At 42.0% G+C, this 13,884-nt stretch overlaps 1 protein-coding gene across 4 annotated transcripts in view; it reads left to right on the top strand.

Moving 5' to 3' along the window:
* The window catches only part of LOC128698406 (limbic system-associated membrane protein-like), a 599,709-nt gene extending 590,012 nt beyond the window's left edge, over positions 1–9,697 (top strand). For 2 of the 4 annotated variants that reach the window (XM_070104500.1, XM_070104502.1), the window contains 2 exons: positions 2,730–2,849; positions 8,225–9,697. In XM_070104500.1, the coding sequence (XP_069960601.1) occupies positions 2,730–2,849; positions 8,225–8,328 (224 nt within the window). In that variant the 3' untranslated portion in view covers positions 8,329–9,697. The remainder of the gene's footprint in view (positions 1–2,729; positions 2,850–8,224) is intronic. The other 2 variants (XM_070104503.1, XM_070104499.1) reach the window with 1 other exon arrangement.
* The last annotated feature ends 4,187 nt before the right edge of the window (positions 9,698–13,884 follow it).

Genomic DNA, 13,884 nt, shown 5'->3' with positions numbered 1-13,884 from the left:
TAATTATCATGCTGTATGTAATTATCATGCTGTATGTAATTATCATGCTGTAATTATCATGCTGTAATTATCATGCTGTATGTAATTATCATGCTGTATGTAATTATCATGCTGTATGTAATTATGCTGTATGTAATTATGCTGTATGTAATTATGCTGTATGTAATTATCATGCTGTAATTATCATGCTGTAATTATCATGCTGTAATTATCATGCTGTATGTAATTATCATGCTGTATGTAATTATCATGCTGTATGTAATTATCATGCTGTATGTAATTATCATGCTGTATATAATTATCATGCTGTATGTAATTATCATGCTGTAATTATCATGCTGTATGTAATTATCATGCTGTATGTAATTATCATGTTGTATGTAATTATCATGCTGTATGTAATTATCATGCTGTATGTAATTATCATGCTGTAATTATCATGCTGTAATTATCATGCTGTATGTAATTATCATGCTGTATGTAATTATGCTGTATGTAATTATGCTGTATGTAATTATGCTGTATGTAATTATCATGCTGTAATTATCATGCTGTAATTATCATGCTGTAATTATCATGCTGTATGTAATTATCATGCTGTATGTAATTATCATGCTGTACGTAATTATCATGCTGTATGTAATTATCATGCTGTATGTAATTATCATGCTGTATGTAATTATCATGCTGTATGTAATTATCATGCTGTATGTAATTATCATGCTGTAATTATCATGCTGTAATTATCATGCTGTACGTAATTATCATGCTGTATGTAATTATGCTGTATGCAATTATCATTATGTAATTATCATGCAGTATGTAATTATCATGCTGTATGTAATTATGCTGTATGTAATTATCATGCTGTATGCAATTATCATTATGTAATTATCATGCAGTATGTAATTATCATGCAGTATGTAATTATCATGCTGTGTGTAATTATCATGCTGTATGTAATTATCATGCTGTATGTAATTATCATGCTGTATGTAATTATCATGCTGTATGTAATTATCATGCTGTATGTAATTATCATGCTGTATGTAATTATCATGCAGTATGTAATTATCATGCTGTATGCAATTATCATTATGTAATTATCATGCTGTACGTAATTATCATGCTGTACGTAATTATCATGCTGTACGTAATTATCATGCTGTATGTAATTATCATGCTGTACGTAATTATCATGCTGTACGTAATTATCATGGTTGTCATACCCACTGCGTCGATGTCCACCTCGTAATTCGTAGCTGTCTCACCTACAGTGCATTAAAGACTATCCAGAAATTTGATTCCATCCCATCGTCTCATGTATACAACTTTGGTCATGTTGCATTTCTAGTAAACATCCAGATATTCTTGTTGGGTCTCTGGATAAATTGATATTTGAGGTAACGAATAGACAGACTCAGCCACTCGGTCATGACCTAATTCCATCCATTTCTCGGACTGCGTAACGATCCTAGAAATGCACCTAACTTGTTCCATTTGTCAACAGGCTTGTCTGTAATATATCTCGTACCGTCTAAATACCTTGCACGCAGCTTCAGCAGTCTCCCGGCAACGATTGCCAAACCAAGGATGATACGGAGCTTTCACAATGGATATTTAAAGGATCCCAATGGAAATAAATCACTCTGACTTTTTTACTGGGTTATCTTAGGTTCTCTACACATATGCTGCTATGTATGATAATTCTATGTAACTGTATTTGTGTATACCTGAATAATCTTATTGGCGAGGATATACTTATTTTTAAGATTAAAGAATATATTTAGGAAGGACATTCTTTTGTTCACTTAAATCAATTTCACAGACTAAAAGTTATCCTACCTCAATTCACTTCAAATTCAACCCCATGTCTAAAAAATATTACCGTCTCCCAGGATGCCACCCACAACATTCGACTGCCACCGGACCGCTAAGTGAACAGCGGCAGCAGGTGCAAGGAAATATCCCCATCGTTTCAAACCGTGCTGGAAATCGAACCACGGACACTCAGTATGTGCTAAGTGTGCTTCTAACAGAGCCACGAAATACCACAAGTCTCTTGATTTTTATGATCCTTCGGAGGCGGTAAGATTCAAGAGAAGGTCCGGCCAGTTTATTTTCTCCCAGAGCCAGAGTGCGCGAGACGATTCTTCACATCGGTCTATTGGAAACTTAAGTGTTATAAAAACAGCCTTGTTATCAGATGAGCCAAGATGATTGTTAAAGTCTTGTTAGTTGATGTCACCAATAATTATGTTTACAAACCATACCACGGACGGGGATAGAACCCGCGATCAGGGAGTCTCAAAACTCCAGACGGGTTCTATCCCCGTCCGTGGTATGGTTTGTTTGCAATCGTGTCATTACGATTTCGTGAATTATGTTTACATTTATGCCGAAGAAGTCTATATTATCCACAAGAATATTATTTGGGTCTGCTCGCTGCCACTGAGGTCTATATTGCACACGCTAGAACAGTGATACCATGAATAATGCATAACCCGAAGAACATTATTCTAGTTACGAATGACATCAGTCAGCTGAGTGTTTGCTGAAACATAGGGCAATGTCACCTACAACCTGGTCTGTCTCACCGCATCCATGAGCTGTAATATATTTCCTATTTCCATTTTCCTTCAACCTTTAATCAAGCAAACATTCTCGTTACATCTGTTCACTCTGTCTTCACTTTGCTTCTCACCAATGTTATTCTTTCTTCGTCACAGCTGTGGAGACAACGACGTCTGTGAGTCAAAAGAGATTCATCCAAGACAAGGGAGAGTCAGTTGGAGTCGACCCTAAGGATCAGCAGCGACAAACGCCCCTCAGCTTTGGATCGTATTTTGGTAAGTTACAAGTCTTCATTTCTGACTTCTTCTCTTAAAGAACTAGAAGAATTTATTGGAATGGCCGAACAATTAAGCGATTTCGCAGTTAAGAACGGACAATATTCATTTAGATTATTGTTATTTATTATAATCATCATTGTAATAATACAAAGCTGCGAGGATGTGTGATGGCAGGAATGCGCGAAGGGTAGAAGTATGGATGTGAAAAAGTAGGGGCTGGAGGTGGGGAATAGTGCAAGAGAAAAAAAATCATTACTTACTCTCCATTAAAAATTCAAAGTCTGTGTCAAAGATGGGACTTTCAGCGAGGAGGTTAGTGTGATTGGGCAGAATAGATGGAAGTGAATCCTGCATGCCCGCTGATAGATAGGACAATCTATTGATACGGTGGACTGATGGTGCTATCTGACAGTCCTCACAGATCTGTCCTGGTCGTTTCTCCATATGGTATCCTTGAGTGAGGCGCATGTGTCCTATAAGTAACAGAAAGCAGCCTCTCAAACCCGACAGTGGCGGGAAGATAGTTAGAATTCTAAACATGGTTTGACAGAAAACAATTTGTTGTGGTCCATCTCGGACCAGTGTTGTTGTCAGTGGTTTCAAGACTTGTTGAGAGAGCGCTGAAAAATAGCCCAAGAAATACCTATGTAGGGAATCGAGAGGTAATGAATAGGTGACCGAGCGACTGAGTATGTGTTCATTGTCCTGAACACTGACGTGTCCACAAACTCGGCATAAAATGATTATTGAGACACTTATGCAGCATATGGGAATCTTTATTCAGGAAACGTTTCGCCACACAGTGGCTTCATCAGTCCAATACAAAGAGGAAGGCGTAAGGAGAGGAGGAGTATGAGGTAATCAGTCCCTCAGCCTGGAGTCGATGTGTTCAGTCCATCAATACATCGACTCCAGGCTGAGGGACTGATTACCTCATACTCCTCCTCTCCTTACGCCTTCCTCTTTGTATTGGACTGATGAAGCCACTGTGTGGCGAAACGTTTCCTGAATAAAGATTCCCATATGCTGCATAAGTGTCTCAATCTTCAACTTGTCGGTTTTTCAAACCATTCATCACACATAAAATGATTACTTTGTGTTTACGAGAAATGTTACGTAACCAAAGTCATGTGTGAAGGACGATGGGACGAAGGAAGTCGAATTTCTGGACATCTGGTAACGTACTTTTGGATCCGAAACTTTTAGGAATAACATGGTAGCCATCGTCACATTGTATACATGATAACAGTGAGAACTGCATGTAACTCCACAGCGAAAACTCTGACCGAATCCAGTAAATGAGTTGATTATTGTTTCTGGGAAAAAAATTACATAATTGATACGACCGAAAGATTTCGAACCATCAGTATTCACTGTAATAGCGTGAGAATGAGACTGGACGTTTTCGAGAAAGAGTCAGCGTATTGTTGTAGTAGGAAAGTGAGTTTTTGCACGTGGAAGTACGGAAGAGCATATATGAATCATACCACGGGTGGTGTTAGAACCCACGATCAGAGAGTCATGAAACTCCAGACCGACTCTCTGATCGCGGGTTCTAGCCCCACCTGTTGTATGGTTTGTTTGCAGTTGTGCAATCGTGATTTCGTGAAACATACATGAATCGCCGGAACTTCCCACAGACGTAGAAGTGAGAAAGGAGAATGTGAAAGGCAGGAAAATTGAAATATGATGAGGAAAGGGGTAATTAGAATGTGGTAGCTGAGCAACGAGTAAATAAATTAGCCTTACTAATATTCGTTGCTGATCTCTCCACCTAGGGATCACGAAAATTGAACATTAAAATGGTATAAAATACCGACAGGTTGTTAGGTAAGACACATATGCAACAGTTAGGTATCTTTATTATGAAACGTCATAAAGGCATTGCTGGGTGACTGGTGGAATAGCCCTTACGAAAACCGAAACGTTTCATAATAAAGATACCTAATTGTTGCATATGTGTCTTACCTAACATCACGAAAATTAACGAAATGAACTAAATAACTGTGGAAATAACAAAGTTAATCTTGCAAAGATGGAGCGTTCTTCTCTTTATATAGTTTCTCGACTGAGGAAAATGAAATAGACCCGAAACGGAAATATAACCTTGATGACGAACGAAACTTAAAAAAAAAAAAAAGTAACGAAGGCAGCTGAGGAATATACATCATTGCATTAGTCAATTGAAATAGATGAAAGGGGAAGAACAAGGGTTTGTGAATTGGTCCTTTAAGAGCGATTAGGATAATTTTTTTAGGGAACTTAGACGGTTATGACAGGAAGGTTATACGAGGGATACAGGATCATACAAGCATAGAACCGTATGAAAGGTTAATATCGGTGGATTGTGAAAGTTATCTGGTGCTCTGGTGTGCTTTAGCAATAGAAAACATAACCCCCATAAGAGGGTGGCCCAGTTAGAAGCATTATCAAGATTATACTGAAGAGAAGTCACCACTAGTTGACAGTCAGCACCTGAACGAGGTATAGCAAAGTTCTGTTATATAGAGAAATGATCAAACATTGACAAAGTTAATAATAGCGAGTAGAAAGCAGGGAGTGCTCAGAACACAGCCTGAGGTACGCTTTCAACATGGACAAAGTTCAGGTTCAAAATTTTTTTGATGAAAAATGTTTAAGGCAAAGGTACGTATTGCCTGGGAGGTCCATGGAACACCTTTGGCTAATATGTTGCAACATCATGTAGCGTCATAAAGGCATTGCTGGGTGACTGGTGGAATAGCCCTTACGAAAACCAAATTGATGAGAGGAAGAGATTTTCGAGTTTCTAAATACCAAACTCAGTATGTTAACCAAGCATTCCAACAATTTACCAAACGCCCTAGTAACAACCAAAGGTCTGTAGTCAGAAGTGTCATGGCACGAATTGCCTGGCTTACATCAAGGAAAGACAGAGGCAGCTTTCCAGTGAAGAAAGAGAACCTATTGAATCAAAAGATGAAAGAAAACGATGAGTGTCGTAGTGTAAGCGATGGAGCGTATGGACACGGATGTCATCAGCTTCTGTCGTCTGGCATGTGAATAGTATTGATGTGCTTTTACAGAGTATGCATGGCATGTTATATAGACCTTCAAAGGGACAATTAAAGGAGTGAAGGAAGGATGGAAAGAGATAAAACTATTGGGACACACGCACCTTTGAGGGACACACGCACCTTGTGCGTGTGTCCCTCAAAGAATGACAGTGGTCAGCAGGTGGAGGGTAAAGGTGGCAGGTCGGTGTCCATCGCATGTTTTGTCTCCTCAATAAAAGCAGATATTACCTTGACAGTTTCTGAAGACAAGAAAGTAACAAAGATTGATACAAGAGGAGGAAAAGGAAGGTGGAGCAGAGGACAGCAAGACATCAGCAGGCAAAAGTGCATGAGATAGAGAGAGGATACGGGTTCCCTGGAAGAAAGGAATCTGCGCAAAGACTGGGGATGAATGTCAGTAAGTGGGGGAGGATGGATGGATGTCAACAACTGTCACAAGTGCAGGGGAAGAGACAGAGGCTGGAAGGAAGTTTTGGTTATTGGGGGAGTTTTGGGTATTTGAGATTTCAGAGCAGATAATGGGCCCGGTTCGGAAAGACTGCTGGAGGAAAAATGTGTGAAAAGAAGCAGCAGAAGTAAGGAGAATGGGCGAAGATGAAGACGTGGTAACGTCCCAGGTGAGGATTGTGTAAGGGTTGGACACTGCTGTTACTGTGGATGATTCAACAGGAGGGACCTTGGGATGCTAAGCTACTCTGGAGTATAAGAGCCGTAGAAATCTTCCATGGAGACGGAGTTGAATCACTGCCACAGCGTATGAAAGATCTTCCCATTCCATGAAACAACGGACTTCACGTTGTCTCAAGTAATAATGGTATCGGAGGTAATATGCAGAGTGAGCTTCTCCACGGCTAAAGCTAGAGGAGGTAGGGAAAGAAAGCAGGTCAAAGGAAGAATTATGATCATCTGCACCACAGACTGGACATTCTTCCGGTGATCGACAATACCTGGCCGAGAGGCCAAGTATTGTCAGGAGCGGCTCCCACACCTATAAGTGTTGGCCTGTAATACACAAGGAGCCTGGAAACTCCCGGGAATCGAAGGTTAGTTTAGCAATGGCTGCTAGGATAACGTCTCCGACCTCTGGTGTCTGGGAAATTTCGGAGCTCAATTTGTTCTTGAATGTCCGGGCTGCTTTGCATAACATGCGGCATGAGTACAGAACCACAGCTAGAAATGAGCAAAGAATATCTGTGTATTGTGACGGGGGTGTCGTCGAGTGGATGAAGGAAAAACTGTCAGCTTGCTGAGTGTCCTTCACAACAACAATGCGCATCCCACTCTTGAGAGCTTGAAAGGAAACGATTTGGCCTACGTGCTACATTAGAGCTTTGCTTATGCCATGATCAGTGTGGTAGCCAGAAGGTGAACTTGGCTGAAGAGAGAAGAATTTTGTCCAAGAGTGTCGCTGAAAAAATGATTGTAGAAAAAGAGGTTTCCAGGAAGCGTTTTTAATAGGAAAAGAACGAGAAAGTGTAAGGCTCGCCCAAGACGGGTGAGGGCGTTTGGATGATGGCTTCGACCCATCAGTTCTCTGACATGTAAACGACTCGAACATCGAAGAGCCATCGTGGAAGAAGCCGAATACATGGTTAAGACAGAACGAAGGTCAGTCTCGAAATCGTAATAACACGATTGCGAGTTTTAGGACACTCTTGTCAAGGGTCTGAGAGCGGCGCCCCATCCAAAGAGAACGCCTGGTCTTAGACCAACACAACAACCGTGGTAAGTTGTACCAGAGACGGAGAATTTCACATGAGTGAACAAGCCTTAACACTAATATCTAACTACCATGAGTCTCATTTCAACGTTTTTTCTTAGATCATCGGAGGTTCTGAGGCTCTTATTGAGGTTGGTGAGTTATTGTGATTGTGTGTATAGTGGTAAGATAAGATAAGATTTCGTTCGGATTTTTAACCCCGGAGGGTTAGCCACCCAGGATAACCCAAGAAAGTCAGTGCGTCATCGAGGACTGTCTAACTTATTTCCATTGTGGTCCTTAATCTTGTCCCCCAGGATGCCACCCACACCAGTCGACTAACACCCAGGTACCTATTTGCTGCTAGGTGAACAGGACAACAGGTGTAAGGAAACGTGTCGAAATGTTTCCACCCGCCGGGAATCGAACCCGGGCCCTCCATGTGTGAAGCGGGAGCTTTAGCCACCAGGCCACCGGGCCTATCATTGTCAAGGCACCAGGCTCAATTAACCAATCAAAATTAAGCACTAAACCAGACTCAATCACTTTTGAAATGCTAATTTTTATTTTTTACATTTTTTCAGCACATTTTAATGTGACTTTTCTTTCCTCTACAGATTACCCAACATCATCGGCATCATTAATATGGTCATCATCGTCACTGTGGCTGGTGACGTGCTTAACACTCTTTGTCATACTTGCCGCAGCTGTTACCTCTTAAGACGTCCTCCAAATTTTAAACAATTAGCGGCATCGAACTTGGGCTCTCCCTGTCGCGTAGTACAGATGTGATGAAACACGATGGGGCTTGCTACGTGGTAATGGAAACAGATGATTGAGGAAGTTTGGACTTCTGTTGGTGAACGTAGCAATACCTAAGTTTTTGTGAGAGGTCTCATCTCTCATGCATCACTAGTTTCTAATGGACGACTCAGCATCCTAGGATACGACTGGTCGGTGATCCTTTTTTTATTTGAAGATAACATCCTACCATCACATATCAGGATGTGATCTTAATTATTTTGCAGGGTCGACAGGTAAGCCAATGGAAGGCCTCTTATCAAATGATCAAACCATTCAGCGGCTTATATAACTAAGACCGCGTTAAGAGGATACTGCCTAAGAATACAGGAATATTGTAATAGTCCTACTGGCCCATACATGGCAAAAAAAAAAACACTCATTTCCACCCACGTATTTGTCCAGCCTTTTCTCAAAACTTCTCAAGAGTTTGTTTCAGTACCTCAGGTACTATTCATACCCAGCCCTGAGTCACTGTATTGATAATTGAGGACTTGTTAATAGGAAGAGATGATGAGTAAGAAAGATTTGATGAAAATTATAGGGACAATACGAGAGTTTTTCTCAAGGGATGTATACCAGAAACTTGAAAAATATATGAGGGGGAGATGTGCCTCAGGTGAGGTATGCTGTACTTGAGATGTGGTATATACAGCTTTTCTATAACACAGATCTGCTTTTTAGTTTTATCAATATGTCGATTTCATTCAAAATATGGTTAAATCTCATTTAACACATACACAGACACACCCACAGGGGTCAGTCCTAGGAGTTAGTTTAATATGTTTATTATGCACCACATACCCATCCTGTGGGCGGTAGTCACCCCATACCCATCCTGTGGGCGGTAGTCACCCCATACCCATCCTGTGGGCGGTAGTCACCCCATACCCATCCTGTGGGCGGTAGTCAAAAGATTACAGAGGTACATAATGGGTCCAGGGACTGGGCCTCAAAGTTTTGATAGCTGAGCAAGTTAGAGGTAATGAATTCACAATTTACAAAGGTAATGAACTCACAATTTACAAAGGTAATGAACTCCAGGTAGGTCTAGTCACAATCATGACAAGTTACAAAGGTATTTACAGATTACAGAGGTACACAATGGGTCCAGGGACCGGGCTCCAAAGTTTTGATGGCTGAACTAGGTACAAGGTAATGAACTCACAAGTTACAAAGGTAATGAACTCACAAGTTACAAAGGTAATGAATACTGTAAGAATGGTTACTTACGTGTATACATGGCTGCAATCAGTCCTAGGACCTGTGCTGTTTTTGGTGTATGTGAATGACAACGGAAGGGATAGACTCAGAAGTGTCCTTGTTTGCAGATGATGTGAAGTTAATGAGACGAATCAAATCGGTCGAGGATCAGGCAGGACTACAAAGAGACCTGGACAGGCTACAAGCCTGGTCCAACAACTGGCTCCTTGAATTTAACTCTGTCAAATGCAAAGTCATGAAGATTGGGGAAGGGCAAAGAAGACCGCAGACACAATATAGTTTAGATGGCCAAAGACTGCAAACCTCACTCAAGGAAAAAGATCTGGGGGTGAGTATAATACCGAGCATATCTCCTGAGGCGCACATCAATCAGATAACCACTGTAGCACACGGGCGCCTGGCAAGCCTACGGATAGCGTTCCGATATCTCAGTAAGGATTCGTTCAAGACTCTGTATACAATATACTTCAGGCCCATACTGGAGTATACAGCACCAGTTTGGAACCCACACCTGCTCAAGCACGTCAAGAAATTAGAGAAAGTGCAAAGGTTTGCAACAAGACTAGTCCCAGAGCTAAGGGGATTGTCCTACAAAGAAAGGTTAAGGGAAATTGGCCTGACGACACTGGAGGACAGGAGGGTCAGGGGAGACATGATAATGACATGTGAAATACTGTGCGGCATAGACAAGGTAGACAAAGACAGGATGTTCCAGAGATGGGACACAGAAACAAGGGGTCACAATTGGAAGTTGAAGACTCAGATGAGTCAAAGGGATGTTAGGAAGTATTTCTTCAGTCATAGAGTAGTCAGGAAGTGGAATAGACTAGCAAGTGATGTAGTGGAGGCGGGAACCATACATAGTTTTAAGACGAGGTTTGATCAAGTTTATGGAGCAGGGAGAGGACCTAGTAGTGATCAGTGAAGAGGTGGGGACAGGAGCTATGACTCGACCCCTGCAACCACAAATAGGTGAGCGCGCGCGCTCACCTATTTGTGGTTGCAGGGGTCGAATCATAGCTCCTGGCCCCACCTCTTCACTGATATATAATATATATATATATATATATATATATATATATATATATATATATATATATATATATATATATATATATATATATATATATATATATATCAAAGTAATGAAACCACGAAACAAATGGTACTGAAATAAAACACTTACCAAACTGCAACCAACCGGGATTAGATCCTGCAACACATTCTCCCGCCTCAGGAAAACACCAATCACATTGCCTGAACCACTTAACCAGCGATCCTTCAGGAAACCATGTTGTTCATGATCCGAGGGCACTCGTGGTAGTGTAAACTCGAGGCTAATTCCAACCACCTCCCGTTTGAATACCAGAATCCACAAGCAGTTTATATAGTAATGAAACCACGAAACAAGTGATATAAAAACCATTTTGCAGCCAGCAGGGATTAGATCCTGTGTCCTCGGATCATGAACAACTAGCATGGTCCTTCGTGTATATATAAAAGCGTCCTGATGGAGCCACTATGCTACCCTGGAAGGATGGTAAGTAGAGTGCCTGGGACTACACCTGTGCCGCCACATTGGCAGACACCTACTTGACATACTCCGTAGTTGAAGGTGGTGGAGCTGCCAGCCACAGGGAGACCCAGAAGACCCGCAAATATGAAAACCTTTCCCCTTGCTGTAACTTGAAGCATGGGGCAAGTTCCTTAAAGAGCTGGTTGAAAAACTCATTATAGGAACCAAGGATCACAGGGGGACCAGCTTTCTCTTTCAGAGACTCAGTGTTGCGATTCAAAGAGAAAATGCTTGCAGCATTCTGGGCATGCAGCCCACCACAGGGGAGCTGGACGAAGTATTCGAGATGTAGCTCTGAGCTATCTATGTTGCTTTACTTTCTGTTGTATATTTGCCAATGTATTTTGTTAGTGTATTTTGTTTTTAAATGAAGCATATATAGAATATATAGGTGATAGAAAATTTCCAAACAGCTTCAGGGAGAACCTTGAGTTTTCCCTGAAGCAAGTTTATTCTTTTCTTTGAGAATGAGGGTCCCCAACACAGTTCTAGAGGTGGTTTATATATATATATATATATATATATATATATATATATATATATATATATATATATACTGATCTCTGGCTGAAGGAGACTCGAACCTACGAACCTTGGAACAAGGTACGCAGTGCATTACCATTCTCACCACACTGAACCAATACCTTGGCGCCCAGCTTGCGCTATACTTTGATCCAAGGCAGCCAGCTTTCAGGGAGAAGGCTTACAGCTTTTCATCTCATCCCCTGCACGCATCAGCCTTACTAGAGATTTTAACAATGCAGGAATTCGCAACAGCAGGCGAAATATACACAAACACTGATCTCTGGCTGAAGGAGACTCGAACCCACGAACCTTGGATCCTCTGCGGTTGTCAGTCCCATAGTCACTCCTGTATCTAATTCTTTTGCTGTCCTGGGCTCAGATGTCCCTACTTCAACACCTCAGTCTGTTCTCACTTCTTCGTGTTCTCCCTCACAAACCCTGGTATCGACAAGACCTCGTACGACACCTCCTCCCAATCGTCCCTCTACTCAGAAGTCCAAAAAATCTCCTTTAACCCCTCCTTCCCTTCATCCACCTCCACATTTTACCTTCCAGGTATCTGTACTTGGGTCTTCCCCTTTCACTGGCTGTTACAAGTGTGGAGGTTCATCCTCCTCCTCGTACTGTGCCTTCCTCCCCTGTCCCCTCCCAAGTTTCTTCCACTTCTACCACCTCCCAGGTTTCTGCCTCTTCTGTCCCCTCCCACACTTCTCCAGTTCCCTCCACCCTTTCGCCCCCCCCCCCTTACCTTGGTACAGTCCATTACAGTTCCGATCTTTACTCAAACTCCTCCTCCTTCCATCTCCAATATTGTCTCCCATACGACGTCTCTGAACTTCAAAACACTTGAAGCAATTTCTGAATATATTGCAGAGACCAAACCATCATTGGACACTGATCCACCCTTTGTTCCTTTTCTTTCCTCTTCTCCATCTGCGCAATTCCTTTCTCCACAGAGCACCGTTCCTTCGCTGCTTGAACGTTTTCCGCTGCCACCACATGTGGACTTTTCTAACCCCTCTAGTCCGTATCTCTCTCCTCGAGCATTATCTATTCCGGATATTGCCTTTCTTGTTTCGTCATTACCGCCACCACTTCTGTTACTTGGCGATTTTAATGCCCATCACTTCCTCTGGGGGGGGGGGTTCACTGTGATTCTCGTGGCATTCAGTTAGAGGCTTTTCTTGCTTCCCACCCCCCTCCATGTTTTAAATACAGGTACTCACACCCATTTTGATCCTCGTACTCATACTCTCTCTTGCATCGATCTCTCAGTCTGCTCTTCCTCTGCCGCACTAGACTTCACCTGGTCTGTTCTCCCGAATTAGCATGACAGCGATCATTTTCCAATCATTCTTACTTCCCCTTCATATTCACCACCTCTTTCTAACCCACGCTGGCAATTTGATCAGGCAAATTGGGACCTTTACTCACAACTAAGTGTTTTTAGGGAGGTTCCTTCTTCGTCCTCCATTGATGAGCTTTTACACCTCTTCTCGTCCTCAGTTTTATCCACAGCTTCTCATTCTAACCACTGAGAGACTTCTTGATTTTAAGCAGAAGCGTGCAGTCGCTCGCCGTGTCATCCGTGACGCTAAACACACTTGCTGGCGAGATTGTCTCCACCATCACCTCTGCTTCCTCTATAAGTATAGTCTAGAAAAAAGTACGGAAACTGAGTGGTAAATATTCTCCTGACCCGGCTCCTGTTCTGTGGGTTGCCGGTGTTGATATAGCAAACCCTCTAGATGTTGCCATTGAACTAGGCAATCATCTAGTCCATATTTCTCTGGGGCTCCATCTCTGCCCCTCGTTTCTTTCCTCAAAGTCTGCCAGAGAGTTAGCACCCTTGGACTTTTCTTCTCTCAGAGAAGAACAGTATAATGTGCCTTTTACACTTCAGGAACTGGAGGCAACGCTCTCAGCTTGACGATCATCAGCAGCTGGGCCCGACGACATTCATATTCGTATGTTACAACATTTACATCAGTCAGCCCTTGCAGTCCTACTACGCCTTTTTAATCTTATTTGGTCACAAGGAGTTCTTCCACAGCTGTGGAAATCTGCCATTGTTCTCCCTTTCCGCAAGCCGGGTACTACGGGACATGATACCTCCCACTATCGTCCCATCTTTCTTACTAGTGCAGTTTG

The sequence above is a fragment of the Cherax quadricarinatus genome, chromosome 92 (genome assembly GCF_038502225.1).
Source record: "Cherax quadricarinatus isolate ZL_2023a chromosome 92, ASM3850222v1, whole genome shotgun sequence".
In the NCBI taxonomy this organism is placed as follows: Eukaryota; Metazoa; Arthropoda; class Malacostraca; order Decapoda; family Parastacidae; genus Cherax; species Cherax quadricarinatus.
The sequence above is the reverse complement of the archived record's forward strand: the minus strand, read 5'-3'. Positions and strand labels throughout refer to the sequence as shown.